This window comes from Lissotriton helveticus, chromosome 1_1 (genome assembly GCF_964261635.1).
Source record: "Lissotriton helveticus chromosome 1_1, aLisHel1.1, whole genome shotgun sequence".
Lineage (NCBI taxonomy): Eukaryota > Metazoa > Chordata > Amphibia > Caudata > Salamandridae > Lissotriton > Lissotriton helveticus.
The window spans coordinates 1,452,440,481-1,452,459,842 of NC_136057.1; the positions used below are offsets into that span (position 1 = coordinate 1,452,440,481).

General features: G+C 47.8%; 1 protein-coding gene across 2 annotated transcripts in view; it reads left to right on the plus strand.

Moving 5' to 3' along the window:
- DDX23 (DEAD-box helicase 23) overlaps positions 1-19,362 on the plus strand; it is a 269,078-nt gene that overhangs the window by 29,534 nt on the left and 220,182 nt on the right. For both annotated transcript variants that reach the window (XM_078685884.1, XM_078685889.1), the window contains exons 2-3: positions 13,169-13,320; positions 13,556-13,660. In XM_078685884.1, coding sequence (XP_078542010.1) covers positions 13,169-13,320; positions 13,556-13,660 — 257 coding nt within the window. The remainder of the gene's footprint in view (positions 1-13,168; positions 13,321-13,555; positions 13,661-19,362) is intronic.

A 19,362-nucleotide genomic window follows, 5' to 3' on the forward strand; every position in this document is an offset into this window, starting at 1 on the left:
TATGTTAGATTGTAGTGAATGAGTTTGTTTGTTTGGGTACATGCTAGAGTAGTAACTGTGTGTTGGTAATGACTGTGAGAAGTTGGCCTGATGTGCAGTGTTCACTATTCTAGTGATCACTATATATCAGTCCAAACAACCCTTATTGATGATTGGTTGTAAGTCAACCTTATAGATCAGCTATCCTAGTAGCATGGATACGAGCAGTCTAAGGCTAAGACTCTAGAGGGCGTGTTAAGCCAGCTGTTTTACCATCACATTACCCCTTGAACACCAAGTGAAAGGACACCACACAAGTTGTTATGAAAATAAACAGTGTATTTATTTATAACAAGACTACCCTGGCTCTTTATGAGACAGGGAGCTAAGCACACAACAAAACTCTTATAAAAATACTTCAAGTCGCACAATTTACACAAATGCCCGAGGGGCACGAAAAACCATATACTACAAAAGTGGAATGCGAATTACTAGCAGGTAAGTAACGATTCTCAGAGACTTTAGAAACGCTAGGCCTACAATACTGAACACTCAGGTTAGGAGCAGGAGGCCTAGGGACACCACGTGCAGAGTGGGAACTCTCACGCGTAAGGCGGGAAAAAGTCTATGGAAGCTAGAACTCACAAAGTTACTGTTCTCGGGCGAACCCGACTAGCTGGAACGAAAACGGAAGTGGATCCGAACACTTGGAGTGTTGGACTATGCTGGGGCACCGGAGTGCTGGATTTACCTAGCCCAGGGGCTGCGGCTGCATAGGGTTCAAGTTGCGTCGGAAACCCACGTTGATGGACCAGGAGCCTGAAGAAGAAGTTGCTGGCAGGCGGCCAGTGAAGAAAAGTTCGAAGAGATCCAAGCCTGGATCAGGGAAGGAGAAAACCTGAAAGCAGAGGGGACCAAGTTCTGAATCACTAGACTGTGATTAAGTGGGCACCAGGATGGCACCGGGCGAAGTCACCGCAGTCAGGTGAGTGGGCGCTGCTGGGCTCTGCAGTCTCTCGGACCAGGAGGCGTTGTCGGCGACCAGGATGGAGGTGCGAGCTGTCCCACGAAGGTACTTGCTGTCGACGTCGCTGGACCCAGGATTGGGCAACAAGTCTTGGCAAATGCAAGGCCCACGCAGTGGACCTAAAATGGCGTCTTGAGTGGACCAGGAGGGTCCAGGGTGCTTCTCTGAAGAAGGGAAGCAAGGGCCAGTCTGGAGCAACCAGACTAGCAGTGTTAGTTGTCGTGGAGCGTCGTGAAGGGGCCACTAGCCAACGGGCAAGTGACCTGGACAACGCGGTTAGCAGCAAAAAGCAGAAGGGCCCCACGCCGATCTCGTGGATGCAGGGGGGCTGGACTTCGGTGCTGGAGCTGCTCAGGGTCGGGGCTTCTCTTACCCCAAGGCACTCAGTCGAGGGTCACTCAGGCGTCGTGCTGGGCAAGCGTCGTGCAGTTCTGAAGATGGCCGGTCCCTCGAGGTCTCGTCGCACCCACGGCTCACAGCTGGGCTGATGATGTGGGTTGAGGTCAGAGGTGCCAGGGAAGCCGGTTCTCGTTGTGATGAAGCAGTCTTGATCCGTAGGAGAGACTGGCAACAAACAGCGAAGCTTGGTTGGTGCCTGCTGCTGCAGGGTGACTACTCCTTAGTCACAAGGGAGAAATCTTGGGAAGAGTCTTGAGTTCTTCTTGAAGAAGGTCGGTTCAGGATTCAAAGATTGATCTAATTTGGAAGGGTGCCAGTTCCTACCTTTATCCTGCAAAAAGGGGCTGGCACGCGACTAAGTCCTGCCCTATGGGTGGGACTAGGAGGGGGGTGGTTACACCCCTCTCCTTTGGCGGGCTTTCCCCAGGCCAGGGGCTGGAGTGCCCCTGGAACTGGTTTCAGCCGGCCTATGCACAGTGAGCACCGGGGTGCCACTTGCAGTCACCTTCCTCTAAAGCCCTGCCTACCTAGAATACACAAAATCCTGTCTGGGACGGTGCTGGCACCGCCCCTGACAGGAAACCCTTTGTCCTTGCCTCCTGCTCTGGGAGGACTCCCAGCAGCAGGAGGGCAGACTTGTGTCTCGGTGGCAGCATCCATTTTGTGGAGCTAAGGCTCCGTCTGACTTTAACCGGGGTTACAGGTTACATACATGTCGTGTCCCTCTAGAAGGGTGGAATGCTAACCCCGTCGCCAGAATTGGCGAGGGGTTAGTATTCCAATTCGTATGACACCTTACTCGACATGTTTTGATAAAGCGATACCAGAGTTGGCATATAACCGCGAGGATTATAATGCACTTAAGAGTATATGGTATGCGATATCATGGAAACGGCTAAGGGATGGATCCCGAAAGTCGCAGACAGGCTCAGCTCATGCCAGAGCACCATCTCGCACGATTCCAAGCACTCTGCCTTCAGGATTGTTAAGGCCTGCCATAGGAGTGACTGATAGGAGATCTGTGTGTCCATTTAGGTTTAGATATAGGAATACTATATCTACAACAGAGGGTGGGTACACCACTCTGCCCCAGCTGTCAAGCAGCCAGTTGTGTCTGATTTAGTTAGTCAGCCCAGGGGTGGCATAATACATGCTGCAGCCCCTGGGAGACTTCTGGGTGCACCTCAGCCCTGGGTAGAGGGACTTGAGAGGGCCCAGTGCCAATTCAGTACCTGGGTACAATTTGGGTTAGAGAGAACAGCTAGGCTGTGGGTCTGATTAGCAGGCCCACAGCCAGGGAAAGTCGTAAACCAGTGAAGCAAAAAGCAAAAATCTGGGTGATCATAGGATTGCAGACCCTACTCTCCTACATGACCCCCCCCCCCCAAACTTTGGGACAATAAACTAACCTTGACCAGGTGAGTCTTCTTGCTCTAAGTGGAAATACCTGGAGAGCCCATCAGCATTGCCATGATCAGTACCAGGTCTGTGCTCCACTGTAAAATCCATCCCCTGTAGGGAAATGGACCACCTAAGTAGTTTGGGGTTTTCACCCTTCATCTGACTTAGCCATAAGAGGGGCTTATGGTCGTTCTGAACTGTGAAGTGAGTTCCAAACAAGTAGGACCTCAACTACTTCAGGGCCCATACCACAGCAAAGGCCTCCCTCTCAGTAGCTGACCAATTTTTCTCTCTGGGGGTCAGCCTTCTGCTAATGAAAGCAATTGGCTGGTCGTTGCCATCAAAATTCAGCTGAGATAGAACAGCTCCCACACCCAACTCAGAAGCATCTGTTTGGACAATGAATGGTTTGGAGAAGTCTGGACTCTTTAGGATAGGTGCTGTGCACATGGCCTGCTTTAGGTCATCGAATGCTTTCTGACAGCTTTCTGTCCACTGAACTTTCTTTGGCATCTTCTTGCTTGTCAGGTCATTAAGGGGGGTCACTATGGACCCATAATTTCTGACAAATTTCCTATAGTACCCAGTCAGGCCCAAGAAAGCTCGAACCTGAGTCTGGGTGATTGGAGGAGCCCAGTCCTTGATGGCCTGTATCTTACTCTCCAAGGGCTGAACCTGGCCTCCACCTACAAGGTGGCCCAGGTATACAACCTGTGTCTGCCCTATCTGGCACTTAGTGGCCTTGATAGTGAGGCCTGCCTTTTGCAGAGCCTCTAACACTTTCCTCAGGTGGACCAGATGATCCTCCCAGGTGGAGCTAAAGACAGCAATATCGTCCAGATATGCTGCACAGAAGTCATCCATCCCAGTGAGAACTTGATTCACCAGCCTTTGGAAGGTGGCAGGTGCATTCTTCAACCCAAAGGGCATTACCACAAACTGATAATGACCACCAGGGGTAGAAAATGCTGTCTTGGGCCTGGCTTCCTCAGCTAACCTGATTTGCCAGTACCCAGCTGTCAGGTCAAATGTGCTTAAGTAGTTGGCAGAAGCCAATCTATCTATAAGTTCATCTGCCGTTGGTATTGGGTGGGCATCAGTCTTAGTGACTGCATTGAGGCCTCTGTAGTCTACGCAAAACCTCATCTCTTTCTTACCACCCTGGGTTTGAGGCTTTGGCACTAGAACTACTGGGCTAGCCCAAGGGCTATCTGAGGGCTCAATGACTCCCAACTCCAACATTTTCTGCACTTCTGTTTTGATGCAGTCCCTGACATGATCAGGCTGTCTGTAGATTTTACTCTTGACAGGCAGACTGTCCCCAGTGTCCACTTCATGGGTACACCAATCAGTTTGACTGGGTGTCAGAGAGAACATATGTCTGAAGGATTGCAGAACTTGCCTGCAATCCTGTTGCTGATGTTCAGAGAGGCTGCCACAAAAGACAACACCATCTACTGATCCATCATCAGGATTCTGAGTGAGCAGGTCTGGGAGAGGGTCACTCTCTTCCTCCTGTCCCTCATCTGTGGCCATGAGCAAGCTCATGTCCTTCCTGTCGACATATGCCTTGAGCCTGTTCACATGGAGCACCCTGAGGGGGCTCCTGGGGGTTCCAAGGTCCACCAGGTAGGTGACCTCTCCCTTTTGCTCAATGATGGTGTGGGGCCCAGACCATTTGTCTTTGAGGGCTGCTGGAGCCACTGGCTCCAGTACCCACACCTTCTGCCCAGGCTGGTATACAGTCAGGACAGCCTTTTGGTCATGCCAAGCTTTTTGGAGTTCTTGGCTGGCCTCTAGGTTTTTGGATGCCTTCTCCATGTATTCAGCCATCCTGGAGCGGAGACCAAGTACATAGTCCACTATGTTGGTTGCAGGCTTTTTGAGAGGTCTCTCCCATCCTTCCTTCACCAAACACAGGGGTCCTCTTACAGGATGCCCATACAGAAGCGCAAAAGGGCTGTAGCCAACCCCCTTCTGTGGGACCTCTCTGTAAGCAAACAAGAGGCAGGGGATCAGGACATCCCATCTTCTCCTAAGAGTTTCAGGTAGTCCATGAATCATCCCTTTGAGGGTCCTGTTGAATCTCTCAACAAGCCCATTGCACTGTGGGTGATAGGGTGTGGTGAACTTGTAGTTAACACCACATTCCTTCCACATTGCAGTCAGATATCCTGACATGAAGTTTGCACCTCTGTCAGAAACAACCTCCTTAGGGAAGCCCACTCTGGAGAACACTCCAACTAGGGCCCTTGCCACTACAGGTGCTGTAGTGGTCCTAAGGGGAATAGCTTCAGGATACCTGGTGGCATGGTCCACCACCACCAGTATAAACTTGTGCCCTGATGCTGTCTGGGGTTCCATTGGACCAACAATGTCAATCCCCACTCTTTCAAAGGGAACCCCCACCACAGGTAGTGGTATGAGGGGGGCCTTTGTTGTGCCACCTGACTTACCACTGGCTTGGCAAGTGACACAGGAGCGACAAAACTCCTTGGTATTCTCATTCATGTGGGGCCAGTGAAAGTGTGAGACCAGCCTGTCCCAAGTCTTTGTCTGACCTAAATGACCTGCAAGGGGAATCTCATGGGCCAAGGTGAGAAGGAAACCTCTCAGAGACAAGGGGATGACCAGCCTCCTGGTTGCACCAGGCTTGGGGTCTCTTGACTCAGAGTACAGGAGTCCATCTTCCCAGTATACCCTGTGGGCACCTGTGGCATTCCCTGCAGCCTCAGCAGCAGCCTGCTGTCTGAGGGGTTCAAGGGAAGGGCAGTCTAACTGTGCCTTCCCCAGGTCTTCTCTGGAGGGTCCCCCTGAGCCCAGAAACTCAACTTGATCAAGTTCAAGCTCTTTAGGCTCAGTTTCCCTCAGCTCTCTCAGATCAGCCTCCTCAGAGACTTGATCCTCAACCTGGGGCAAGGGGGAAGGCAAAGCCTTACCCTTACTGCCCTTCTTCTTGGGAGGTGTCTGGTCCTTTCTTCCAGGATCCAGCACCTGTTCAGTGGGGCATCTTCTGGCCTGTGACCTAGTCACAGCAAGCACATGTGCTGGCAAGCCTAACATTTCCATGTGAGTCCTCTGCTCCACTTCTGACCATAGGGATGACTCCAAATCATTGCCCAACAAACAATCCACTGGGAGGTCTGAACTAACCACAACTTTCTTTTGGCCACTTACCCCTCCCCAGGAGAAAGCAACAATCGCCATACTATGACTGGTAGTGACGTTGCTGGCATTGGTCACCAGGAAATCTGTACCTGGCATGATCTGTCCAGGGTCCACAAAGTTAGGTGTCACCATGGTGACACTGGCACAAGTGTCCCTATAGGCCTGAGCCATTTTGCCATTGATTAAAGGTGTCTGCCTGTATTTGCCCAAAGTATTGGGACTTACATCAGGGGACATATCCATATCCCCTGTACAGACAAGGACAGCCTGAGTGAGCGTGCCAACTAAGTTGTCAGACTCCTCAGTTCCCAAGGTTAACCCAACTAATCCCTTGGGAGGTGCACTACCACTACTGACTGTACTAGGGGGTGCAGTTGCCTTAGGGGCTGTAGTGGTAGAGGTTTGCCCTCCTCTTTTGGTGCACTCACTAAACCAGTGAGACTTACTTTTACAGTACTGGCACCACCTTTTTGACTGGCCTTCTTGAGTCTTCTTTTTCTGCTGTGAAGCCTGACCCCCACCCTCTTTGGTTTGTTGGGGACCTGGTGAAGACTTCTGGTCATTTTGTTCACTCTTAGCATTACCCTTCTGGTCTGCTTTCTTCTGACCACCCTGGTTCTGGTTCTGGTTCTGCTTGATCCTTGTTCTGACCCATTTGTCTGCCTTCTTTCCCAATTCTTGGGGAGAGGTCAGATCTGAATCAACAAGGTGCTGGTGCAACAACTGGTTCTGACAATTATTTAAAATTTGTTCTCTCATCATCAGATTATACAATCCTGTGTAATCAGTAACCTTGCTACCCAGCAACCAGCCCTCCAAAGCCTTAGTGGCACTATCCACAAAGTCAGACCAGTCCTGAGACTGAGTTTTCTGGGTGTCTCTGAACAGCAACCTGTACTGTTCAGTGGTTAAACCAAACCCATCAACCAGTGTATTCTTCAGGACCTGGTAATCATTAGCATCCATTTGAAAGGCAACAACCTAGGCAACTAATTTCTAAAACACATTAATGGTAAATTAAATAAACAATTGGCTGAGGCTGGCTGTAAGACTTGAGTATTTTTATTTAACAGTGACACAGTTAATAAATCATTATTATAACACAATCATAAAAGTTAAAATTTCATACAAGAATATAAAATAAGAACAAATAAAGACATAAGTTAAAAATATATTCATCAGTGGTAAATCAGTGTTACAGGAGCTGATTGCCCAGGACGCAGGTAGTTAATTCCCGCTGGCCGGAGCCCTTTAAGTGAAGAAATGCTGGATAAGATTCACTAGGTCGGAATCCACCTCAGGTGACTTCTAGATATCTATAATGTCTGTAACTGTTGATTTCTTTTTCATGAGCCCACTTGGTGATCTATGATGTGATCATGGGCCACATATAAGTTAAGGAGTGATATTCGGTGATTGCAAGGTCTTCTATTTCAGAAAGCGTAGATGGCGCTAACAGGATGTTCCAAAATTCTAGCTGGGTGGGGGAGGTGATGTTAAAAGATCTCCCTGCCTCACGATGATCGGCAGGGCTCACTATGTCCGGCGGCAGCGGGATGGTCCGTCTAGCGATGTGGTGGTTCGGGAAAGGCTTTCCCGAACCACCACATCGCTAGCTCCTGTAACACTGGATCCAAAAAGAGCTGCTTAAGAAGTAGAAAACCATCTTGACCAGTGTCAAATAAGTGATCTTTATAAAATTGTGTGGCTACTCCATGAAGAAGGCGCTGGCCGCCGAAACGCGCGTAGAGACTCCTTTCTCGCCACTGATTTACCACTGATGAATATATTTTTAACTTATGTCTTTATTTGTTCTTATTTTATATTCTTGTATGAAATTTTAACTTTTAGGATTGTGTTATAATAATGATTTATTAACTGTGTCACTGTTAAATAAAAATACTCAAGTCTTACAGCCAGCCTCAGCCAATTGTTTATTTAATTTACCATTAATGTGTTTTAGAAATTAGTTGCCTAGGTTGTTGCCTTTCGAATGTATTAATTTCCCTGACCTAGGAACTACAAGATCCATATAATCAGGGGGTCCTTGTTAAATACACGTCAATCATTAGCATCCTCCACTCTTGTAGTGAGGAGCTTGTCTCTACCTTTACCATCAAAGGAGAGCCACAGTATAGCTGCCCACTGACTCTGGGGAATGCCCTGCACAGTGCAGGCCCTCTCCAGAGCAGCCATCCATTTCTGGATGTCATCCCCTTGCTTAAAGGGGGGCACTATTTTTGTCAGGTGTTTAGTATCTAAACCCTTCTCTCTATCTCTTGGGAGATTGCTGCCACCAGTGGGAGCTAGCCCACTCATCTGCTGCTCTCTAGCAAATGCAAGCTTTTCTTTGGCCAGGGCAAGTTCTTCCCTTTCAATCCTCAGAGTAGCCTGTCTCATCCTAGCTTCATGCTCTCTTCTCTGAGGGGAAGTCAATCTCCTCTGGGGAGAGTTCCTTCTCCTCTGAGAAGAGGCATTAGAGTGCAGAGATCTATTGGAGTCCCTAGAAAGAGATCTATCTCTCCTAACTCCAAGGTTAGGCCTACTTAGGGTCAGTACTGGGGGTCCCCCAGATCCTAGCCCAAGCAAGTCTAAGTTGGCCCTAGTTAGCCTTCTGACTACCTCAAGACCTTTGTCTACCTCGTCCCCAGAGAGTTCCTCTTGATCCTCCTCCTCAACTGCATTGGCAGTGTTGGGGAGGTCTGGATCCCCAGAGGTACCCTCTAAGGCTGGCATATTCCCATCTAACTGAGAAATCTTTCTCGCATCATAAGTCTCTAAGATACCTATTAAAAAGGGAATGGTGGGGTTAGACCCCTGTTTCAGTTTCCTGGAGGTACACACTTGTCTCATCTCCTGGAAACTGAGAGCTGCATATCTTGATTTGACCTGTGGAGGGTCAACATCCACAAGGGGAGTCTCAGTAGATTCTCCTTTGGTAGACATGCTTTTCTAGTGAGGTGTAAGTGGTGCACTTACCTACACTATATGTTTGCCTACTGATCCCTTGCTAGAGTTGTAGTTTAGGGTGTGCTAGGCCCTAGGAGCTACAACAGCTGGTTCAGTAGAACTCAGAGTATTCTAAGCTAAGTTATATGTACCTTAGTACTTATGTGATCTTTCACAAGATATTCTTAGGATATTTGTGGTAAAACAAACAGCAAGCTCAAAATCCCAACCGCTGCTCACCAATGTGAGAAGTTGGCCTGATGTGCAGTGTTCACTATTCTAGTGATCACTATATATCAGTCCAAACAACCCTTATTGATGATTGGTTGTAAGTCAACCTTATAGATCAGCTATCCTAGTAGCATGGATACGAGCAGTCTAAGGCTAAGACTCTAGAGGGCGTGTTAAGCCAGCTGTTTTACCATCACATTACCCCTTGAACACCAAGTGAAAGGACACCACACAAGTTGTTATGAAAATAAACAGTGTATTTATTTATAACAAGACTACCCTGGCTCTTTATGAGACAGGGAGCTAAGCACACAACAAAACTCTTATAAAAATACTTCAAGTCGCACAATTTACACAAATGCCCGAGGGGCACGAAAAACCATATACTACAAAAGTGGAATGCGAATTACTAGCAGGTAAGTAACGATTCTCAGAGACTTTAGAAACGCTAGGCCTACAATACTGAACACTCAGGTTAGGAGCAGGAGGCCTAGGGACACCACGTGCAGAGTGGGAACTCTCACGCGTAAGGCGGGAAAAAGTCTATGGAAGCTAGAACTCACAAAGTTACTGTTCTCGGGCGAACCCGACTAGCTGGAACGAAAACGGGAGTGGATCCGAACACTTGGATTGTTGGACTATGCTGGGGCACCGGAGTGCTGGATTTACCTAGCCCAGGGGTTGCGGCTGCATAGGGTTCAAGTTGTGTCGGAAACCCACGTTGATGGACCAGGAGCCTGAAGAAGAAGTTGCTGGCAGGCGGCCAGTGAAGAAAAGTTCGAAGAGATCCAAGCCTGGATCAGGGAAGGAGAAAACCTGAAAGCAGAGGGGACCAAGTTCTGAATCACTAGCCAGTGATTAAGTGGGCACCAGGATGGCACCGGGCGAAGTCACCGCAGTCAGGTGAGTGGGCGCTGCTGGGCTCTGCAGTCTCTCGGACCAGGAGGCGTTGTCGGCGACCAGGATGGAGGTGCGAGCTGTCCCACGAAGGTACTTGCTGTCGACGTCGCTGGACCCAGGATTGGGCAACAAGTCTTGGCAAATGCAAGGCCCACGCGGTGGACCTAAAATGGCGTCTTGAGTGGACCAGGAGGGTCCAGGGTGCTTCTCTGAAGAAGGGAAGCAAGGGCCAGTCTGGAGCAACCAGACTAGCAGTGTTAGTTGTCGTGGAGCGTCGTGAAGGGGCCACTAGCCAACGGGCAAGTGACCTGGACAACGCGGTTAGCAGCAAAAAGCAGAAGGGCCCCACGCCGATCTCGTGGATGCAGGGGGGCTGGACTTCGGTGCTGGAGCTGCTCAGGGTCGGGGCTTCTCTTACCCCAAGGCACTCAGTCGAGGGTCACTCAGGCGTCGTGCTGGGCAAGCGTCGTGCAGTTCTGAAGATGGCCGGTCCCTCGAGGTCTCGTCGCACCCACGGCTCACAGCTGGGCTGATGATGTGGGTTGAGGTCAGAGGTGCCAGGGAAGCCGGTTCTCGTCGTGATGAAGCAGTCTTGATCCGTAGGAGAGACTGGCAACAAACCGCGAAGCTTGGTTGGTGCCTGCTGCTGCAGGGTGACTACTCCTTAGTCACAAGGGAGAAATCTTGGGAAGAGTCTTGAGTTCTTCTTGAAGAAGGTCGGTTCAGGATTCAAAGATTGATCTAATTTGGAAGGGGGCCAGTTCCTACCTTTATCCTGCAAAAAGGGGCTGGCACGCGACTAAGTCCTGCCCTATGGGTGGGACTAGGAGGGGGGTGGTTACACCCCTCTCCTTTGGCGGGCTTTCCCCAGGCCAGGGGCTGGAGTGCCCCTGGAACTGGTTTCAGCCGGCCTATGCACAGTGAGCACCGGGGTGCCACTTGCAGTCACCTTCCTCTAAAGCCCTGCCTACCTAGAATACACAAAATCCTGTCTGGGACGGTGCTGGCACCGCCCCTGACAGGAAACCCTTTGTCCTTGCCTCCTGCTCTGGGAGGACTCCCAGCAGCAGGAGGGCAGACTTGTGTCTCGGTGGCAGCATCCATTTTGTGGAGCTAAGGCTCCGTCTGACTTTAACCGGGGTTACAGGTTACATACATGTCGTGTCCCTCTAGAAGGGTGGAATGCTAACCCCGTCGCCAGAATTGGCGAGGGGTTAGTATTCCAATTCGTATGACACCTTACTCGACATGTTTTGATAAAGCGATACCAGAGTTGGCATATAACCGCGAGGATTATAATGCACTTAAGAGTATATGGTAGGCGATATCATGGAAACGGCTAAGGGATGGATCCCGAAAGCCGCAGACAGGCTCAGCTCATGCCAGAGCACCATCTCGCACGATTCCAAGCACTCTGCCTTCAGGATTGTTAAGGCCTGCCATAGGAGTGACTGATAGGAGATCTGTGTGTCCATTTAGGTTTAGATATAGGAATACTATATCTACAACAGAGGGTGGGTACACCACTCTGCCCCAGCTGTCAAGCAGCCAGTTGTGTCTGATTTAGTTAGTCAGCCCAGGGGTGGCATAATACATGCTGCAGCCCCTGGGAGACTTCTGGGTGCACCTCAGCCCTGGGTACAGGGACTTGAGAGGGCCCAATGCCAATTCAGTACCTGGGTACAATTTGGATTAGAGAGAACAGCTAGGCTGTGGGTCTGATTAGCAGGCCCACAGCCAGGGAAAGTCGTAAACCAGTGAAGCAAAAAGCAAAAATCTGGGTGATCATAGGATTGCAGACCCTACTCTCCTACAATGACTGTCAGTCTTAAGTTTATAAACTGAAGGTTGTAATCCGATTGGTTTGATAATATACTTTAAATACCATAGTCTCAGCATTACAGCAGAGATATGCGCTATAGCACATTGGCCACATAGTTTAATATGTAAGTTAAAAATGAGGATTTTGCAACCAAAGTCAAAACATAATCCTAAAGCTGCCATAAAAGTGGATTCTGACTTTAACATAAACTCTGTCCTTGACTACATCCTGACCCTAGCATTACCCCCAAACTATATCCTTCAACACAAACATGTATCTGACCATAAGATTAACAATAACCCAATAGCAAATACTTTTTTATCCAAAACAAAACTCTTTTTGTTAAAATCTACAAAGTCTTCATCAGATAATAGATTGCGTGGTTACTGCAAAAAGTTCATATTTACGCGGAAAAACACTGTAGGCTCACAGTCCTGTTTTCCAAGTGGCCCTTCTATAACCCTACCCTACACTCGCACCGTAATCCTGACCATCACACTTACACAGGCTTAAACTCTATCCTTAAAACTAACATAACCAATTGTCTTAGGCTAAATCTTGCCCATCTGTAAGACAAACTCAAATCCTGGCACTAAATATGATCATATCCCTAGCACTACACGTTACTTTAATCCTGCACCATAACTAAAACTAAAACGTTTTCAAAGATTTGGTTTTCAAACCTATACTTTCCATCATTTAATTGTTAAAACTGTAGTTTTCACTTTACATCGTGTACAGTGGCCCGGAAATTGAGTAATGGTTTAAATTAGTTTGATGTTGTGCCCTTTGTGGGGACGTAGATGGTAGACCACAACACAACTGCATTATTTGTTTGCGAGTCAAAAATATACACCTAAAGATGTTTACCCATGCAACCCACCTTGAACAGTACTTGAATGTTAATGTTGCAGAGAGGTTTACTGAAGCAGAATATTTCCCCGCAGAGAAATAAAGAATAATGGAGAATATTCATTCATCCTTTGTATTGCAGCCAGATATCGTCTCGACTCCCATTCACAGAATAATGCGTGGGTGGGTGCTAGTGAGATTCTTTGACGTGAAGGCAATTGCTGGAGCCAGTGATGGAATGGGGAGGGATCTTGTGGACTGTCTCCTCTTTCACATTTCTGTGGCCGGTTCACAACACCCCTCTTTCTAGTCTTCCTTTCACTGATGTCACTTTTATCCAATATACATTAGACCAATAAGTTTCAATATTAAACCATCTTACAATGTGCCATCCTTCACATGCACTGTCTTTTTCCTAATGCTTTGTTTTGGTTTTACAGATGGCCGGCGAACTGATGGATAAGAAGGACAGGGATGCATCTCCCATCAAGGATCGAGATCGCGACAGGAAGATCTCCCCTTCCAAAGACAGGAAACGCCACCGTTCTCGGGAGAGAAGGGGCTCTCGGTCCAGGTCTAAGTCCAATGAGAGGTAAGCTTTTATGGATACTCGTATCCGAATAAAGATTATTTGAAATTGAGCGGTAAGCTTAGTAGAGAGGGGATGTACAAAGACATGCCACACTTTATAAGAGGTATTTACAATTGTGGTTTGAATTGCCTAGACAAATTTGTATATATTTATTGAAATACATATGGGTCAGGTTTATTTGAGGCACATTTCTTTTCAGCCATAATTACTAGCTTCTTTCTGCTATGGTTTTCAGAGATCGAAGGCATAAGGATCGAGAGAGAGACAAAGATCGTGGAAAGAAGGATCGCGACCGTGATAAAGATGGGCAACGCCGGGACAAGGACCGGAAGAGATCCAGGTAATACTTTAAATTCTTTACAAGCTTTGTTAGCTTCTAGACCTAGAAAGCAGCCCACCACCTGCAAGCAGTAGTTGTCTCACGTCTCCATCACTCTATGATTGACACTTTGTCCAGATGTGTAGTCTGTTCCATGCCCTGGCTTTTATTTTATTTCTTTCCTGAATCTAAAGCCCTGTACACTGTATTTTGGTATTCCATTGCCTTAAACATGTGCTCCTTTGTGAGAGATGGTTAATGATTTGAGGAATGTAAGCAGGAGACACAGGTTTGTGATAGAAGGAAAAGCTTAAGATGACTTTCACATCTTTGGGGGTAAAGGGGTGGTGATTGAATGTTGAAAGGTTGATAGTTATATAGACTAAGGGCAATAAGGTGAAAGAACCATTCACGAAGAGAGGGCTGTGCTATGATATGGATTTGGAAAGCGCATGGCTACCCAAACTGGCCTCCCAGCGCTGAAACAAGTCAGTCGCACAGAGTAACAAGCAAGCCACTCACTGGAAGAGATGAGTAGTTTCCGAAATTTTGTTTCTTCCTCCGTCATCCTCAAGGACAACGGCAGCGAGTTCCAAAGCGTTGGTGCCAGATAGGCAAAAGAATGCTCTCCACTCCTAGATTTCTAGAGAGTAACTTTTATTATAGATCAATCAGTGGGCTAGATATAGCAATTTAAATTTGACTCTCTTGGGGACCAGCAGCCAACGTAAACCTGCCAAAGACAGGATTGTGCTTGGGAATCTTCAGGAGAATCTGGGCTGCAGCATTCTGAACAATTTGGAGGCACTTGATCACGTACAGAGGACTTCTTAAATAGACCGAATTGCTTTACTGGCCAAACGCGAAGTGGCACAGAAATGGTGCGACCGACGCCCCCCGCTACACAGCTCCTGGCTCCGGAGCATGGCATGGTGCAATACTAATAGTACTGAATACTCCACCATGGTTCCCGCCACATCCAGGCCCGTCGACATTTGGGGCCCATACCGCACATACATAGCAGGCACCATGGAGGGCGGTCAACCCACCCATGCGCCTGTGGTGGTCCCCGAGGGTATTGGTTGAGGGAAGGGGGGTACCCCGTTCTTAAATATGTGTTTAATGTATACATTGTAAAATGCCCTTACCCCCCCCTGGCCTTGCACCCCACTGAACAGGGGAGTCGACTACTACACATGTCCTGTTGGGAACGATGCGAGGTGACGCTGCCTTAGGAGATTGCCATAGATATTGTCCCACTATGGGCCTTTAACCCTGTGTTAACAATGGCATTTGAGTATGTTCGGAATTTTGTATGCTTTGTATTTGAGATCAGAGTGACACCCTACGAATCATCAATGTATATTGAACATGTATACGTATCTTTATTTTTGTATTTCTTTTGGAAAATAACAAATAAAGTTTCCACAAAAAAAATAGACCGAATTGCCATAATCAATGCGTGAGAGCATCTGGCCATGAAAAATTATTCTTCGAGTAGTCTGTGGGAGCCAGCTCAAAACGTTCCTTAGGGCTCTGAGTAGACCAAAGCAACAGGCAGCTAGTTTCTTGGCTTGGATCTCCATGGTACCATGGCAATTGATCCAGAAACCCAGACATTTTATTTCAGTGGGGTAAGTCGGGGTGGGGCTGTGAGTAAGTCTCCTAAGTAATTGTGAGGATTAGTGAAAAGTAGTTGGCTGCGGAAATGTAGAGAGGCAAGTGTTGATGTCACAGATATATTCTAAAACTAAGCTCAGGAAACACAATTTAAACCAGAAGTAGATGCGTATCCTACTAAAGAAGGCAGTTGTATGTGACGTATTGAGTCACATGGAGCTTGGGATATAAACTGGATGGTGACATTTCTTGATACACCAACAAGGTGTGAAAGGGTGGTAAAAACAACCAGAAAACCAAAAGGAATATTGTTCTAAACAAGAAAAGATACGTTTTGATAAGCCGTTGGGTTGCACGGTGATAAAAGAGCATAATTTGTAGAAGGTAAGGAAATTAACGCAAACAGTGTGCGAGAGAGAAGAGATGCGAGTTGAGAAAGGAAGCGGATGGTCTTACGAGATGGAAAGCAAGTGCATAAAGGACGAGAAAGTGGAAGGAGAAGGGTAAGACAATCTGGTTGCGGAGGGGATTTTTGGAACGCAGGTTAGGTCAGATTTCTTGCTTGGATTTGTTAACATGAAAATAATTGGAAGAAAGATAAGATTGGGTAGAAGATGGCACCAGAAGAATGCAAAGGACACAATGATTTGGGAATAATACATGCGAGTAATGTTAATTACAACAGAAATACAAGTGATGTGAGCTGCTAAAAGAGAGCAAACTGGTAAAATAGAAATTTAATTTCAGTTAAGGCAATTGCCGTAAAATAACCCACCTATTGGGTTGTGTGTTTATTCTACAAGTTAAAAAATTGTTGTACTTATACTAAAGTTTTTACTTTCATTGCCAAAAACATATTTTTGTCCAGTGTTCAGAACCAATAGGGGCCTTGTGCCTTGATTCCCCATTTGAAATTTGTTCTTAAAAAAAAATCAAATTCCTATTGCCATTTATATAGCTTTTTGAGTTATTGTTTTAAAAACATTGATATTTTTTTAATCCGAGTTTTTGAATTGGTATTTTGTATTCTACAAACCTTTCACATCCTCTGTACTTGGAGGTACCTAAGGAGAGACATGTAGGATAGTTCACCGTAAGAGCATTAATTGGATTTTAGACTCGCCTTTTAGGTCTCGGCCTGACGTCAGCAGCACATGCGCTGCTCTCTTTATAGTAGACTTCTTGGAATCGATACGATTCCAGAAGCCTCTTTCCAGCTCTGCCTTCAGCTTTCATTCATGCGCATCGTTTGGCGTCACAAATTATGCCAAAGGCAGTGCAATGATTGCACTGAAGGCATGCCAATAATTCATTGTTTCCACCCTGCCTTCTTTTAGGCACGCCCAGTGGGATTGGATCGTTTACGGGCGGATTTACACTCTTTGCTTTAAAGGACTCTAAGCAATCTTTTTTTCTCATTTGCAGCACTGTCCACATGCTTGTAATGGCCGCTGACAGCCTCTCCTGCTTCAGCCCCCCACTCTTGCAAAATGTGGAATTTTGCTGCTTCATCAACGCACCTTATCTCTCTGGTGTTTAGCTTTTTAAAGCAATCTATTCATGCATTCATTTGCGCATTATGATGAGCTGACGAGTATATTTCGTGTGTGGCGGGGTTGGACTACAGAGGTATGTTTCAATGATCCTAGTTAAGGATACAATGCTTATTTTGTAATACATGTTCTGGTTTGCTGACATGAATCCAGTGGTCTTCAGGGTAGTTAGCCAGGCCTTGGAAGAAACGTGGGATCTCGTTACACAGGGATTGCAGCGTCATCTTAGATCTTGCACGGCAAGGATGCAATGAGCCCCAGTGGGACACTCAACGCTTAGAGGTGATGCAGACACACCACAGAATGAGAACAAGTGCCTTTTGTGCACCCGCATGTGCGTCTGTTGTGACTCCACGCATGTGCCCTGGTGCTGTGTGTAGGAGGATGGGTATCTGACTATGGTTACCCCCAAATTTTTGCCTAGTGTTTAGCTGGTTTTCGACTTAGTTGGCCTGGGATCCTGCTAATCGGGCCCCAGGCTATCTGCTCTCTCTGTAAAATGGACTTCATGTACTTTAGGTACATCTCCAATTGGGTATTGGGTCACCTTGTGAGCCCCATTTATAGTGTACCATAGGTACGCAGGGCATAGGTGCCTCCAAGGCCCACCAGGGGCTGCAGCATATATTATGCCACCCCTGGCTGGCCATCCAAATTGACACAACTGGCTGATCACTCAGCTGGGGCAAGGTTGTGTAATCACCCCTTGCTTAGGTATAGTATTCCTATACCTACCATTATAAATAGACACATATATACCTATAAGTCACTCCTATGGCAGACCTTAACAATCCTGAAGGGAGAGTGCTTGATTTTATGTGGGATGAGGCTCTAGCATCAGCTGAGCCTGTCTGCAGCTTTCGGAACCATGTCCTTATAGCTGTTCTATGATAAAGCCATACCTTATACTCTTAAGTGCATTATAATCCTCGGGGTTATTGCTAACTTTGGTTTGGCTTTATCGAAACATGTCGTGTAAGGTGTCATACGCTTTGGAATACTACCCCCTCGCCAGTTCTGGCGACGGGGGTAGCATTCCACCCTTCTAGAGGGAGAAGACATGTTGTTCCTGTTAATCCCTGTTAAGGTTAACCAGAGCCTCAGCATCACAAAATGGATGCTGCTGCCGCAGACACAAGTCTGAACTCCTGCTGGTGGGAGTCCTTCCAGCGAGGGAGGCTTGGACAATAGATTTCCTGCCTTGGGAGGTGCTAGCACCACCACAGACAGGCCTTAGAGTATTGGGGCAGGGAGGGCTGAATGAAATGAGACACTGCCTGGGGCACACAAGGTGCTCCATGCATAGTCCGGTTGAAACCAGTTGCTGGGGCACTCCAGCCCCAGCTCTGGCGTGAAACTGGACAAAGGGAAAGGGGTGTCACCACCCCCTTCCCTGGTCCCACCCATAGGAGGGACCTAGCAGGTAACCCAGCCCCTTTGATTAGTATATAGGTAGGAGCTGAGTCTAGAGACTTTAGATTATCCTGAACTGAAACTTGAAACGAAACTCTGGACCTTCGACATTCTATTTGCAACTAAAAGAATGAAGAATCTCCCTTGTGGTCAAGGAGTGACCACCCTGTGCAAACAGGCACCTATCCAGCGATCTGCGGTTTGCTTTGTCGACGCTCCCGCCGGAGCCCGAGCACAGAGCCCGACAAGAACTGGACTTCCAGACTTCTTTGACCCCGATCCACAGCCACAGCAAAGCTGAGACCCGTGGAGGCAACGAGAGACGTGGGACCGGACATCTTGAAAAACCTGCTCATTGCTACTTGTGCAGCTTCTGAGGCACCCTCGAAGTTGTGCATTGGGGATTGAGAAGCCCCAGCCCGAGCATCTTTTGCACCGACGCACAGCCCTCCACACTCACCGAGTGCGGCCTGCTGGTACCTTTGTGCTCGACGTGTCTGTCCGGTCACTTGCCAGTTGGCTAGTGGCCTCTGTGACGACGAACCTTTGAATTTGCATCGCCTGCCTGGTTGCTCCAGGCTTGCTCCTGCTGCCCTGAAAAGGAGAAGCCCCGCAGACCTTTTTGGTCTGAACAGAAGCCCATCTTCGATTCCTGCGTGGGTTGCATTTGCCAAGGCCTGTTGACTCCAATCCGGAAGCCGACACCGCCGACAGCGAGAGCATTCGTGGGACAGTCCGCCTCCAGCTCCTGGTCGTCGTCGACACCTCCTGGTCCACGTGGCTGCAGAGACAAGCTTCACATCTTTACCTGACTGCACCCGACATCGCCTGGTTCCTTCCTGATGACTGGATAGTGACCCAGACTCTGTCCCCTCTGCTTTCAGATACTCTTCATCCTCGATCAACCTTTGGATCCAACCGGACACTTCTCTCCTGGTCGCCTGCAGCATCTTTTTACAGGTCTCCATAGGATTCAGCAACGAAACCCGACACATCTTGACACCTATGCACCCGGCTCCTGTGGGTGAGGTAACGCGAGTACTCAGGTGCTCCTGTGGGTAATGACTATCCAAGTGTCCTTGTTTTCAGTAACTTTCTCCTAGTTCATCCGGAAGTGTCCTAAATCAACTAGTTTCT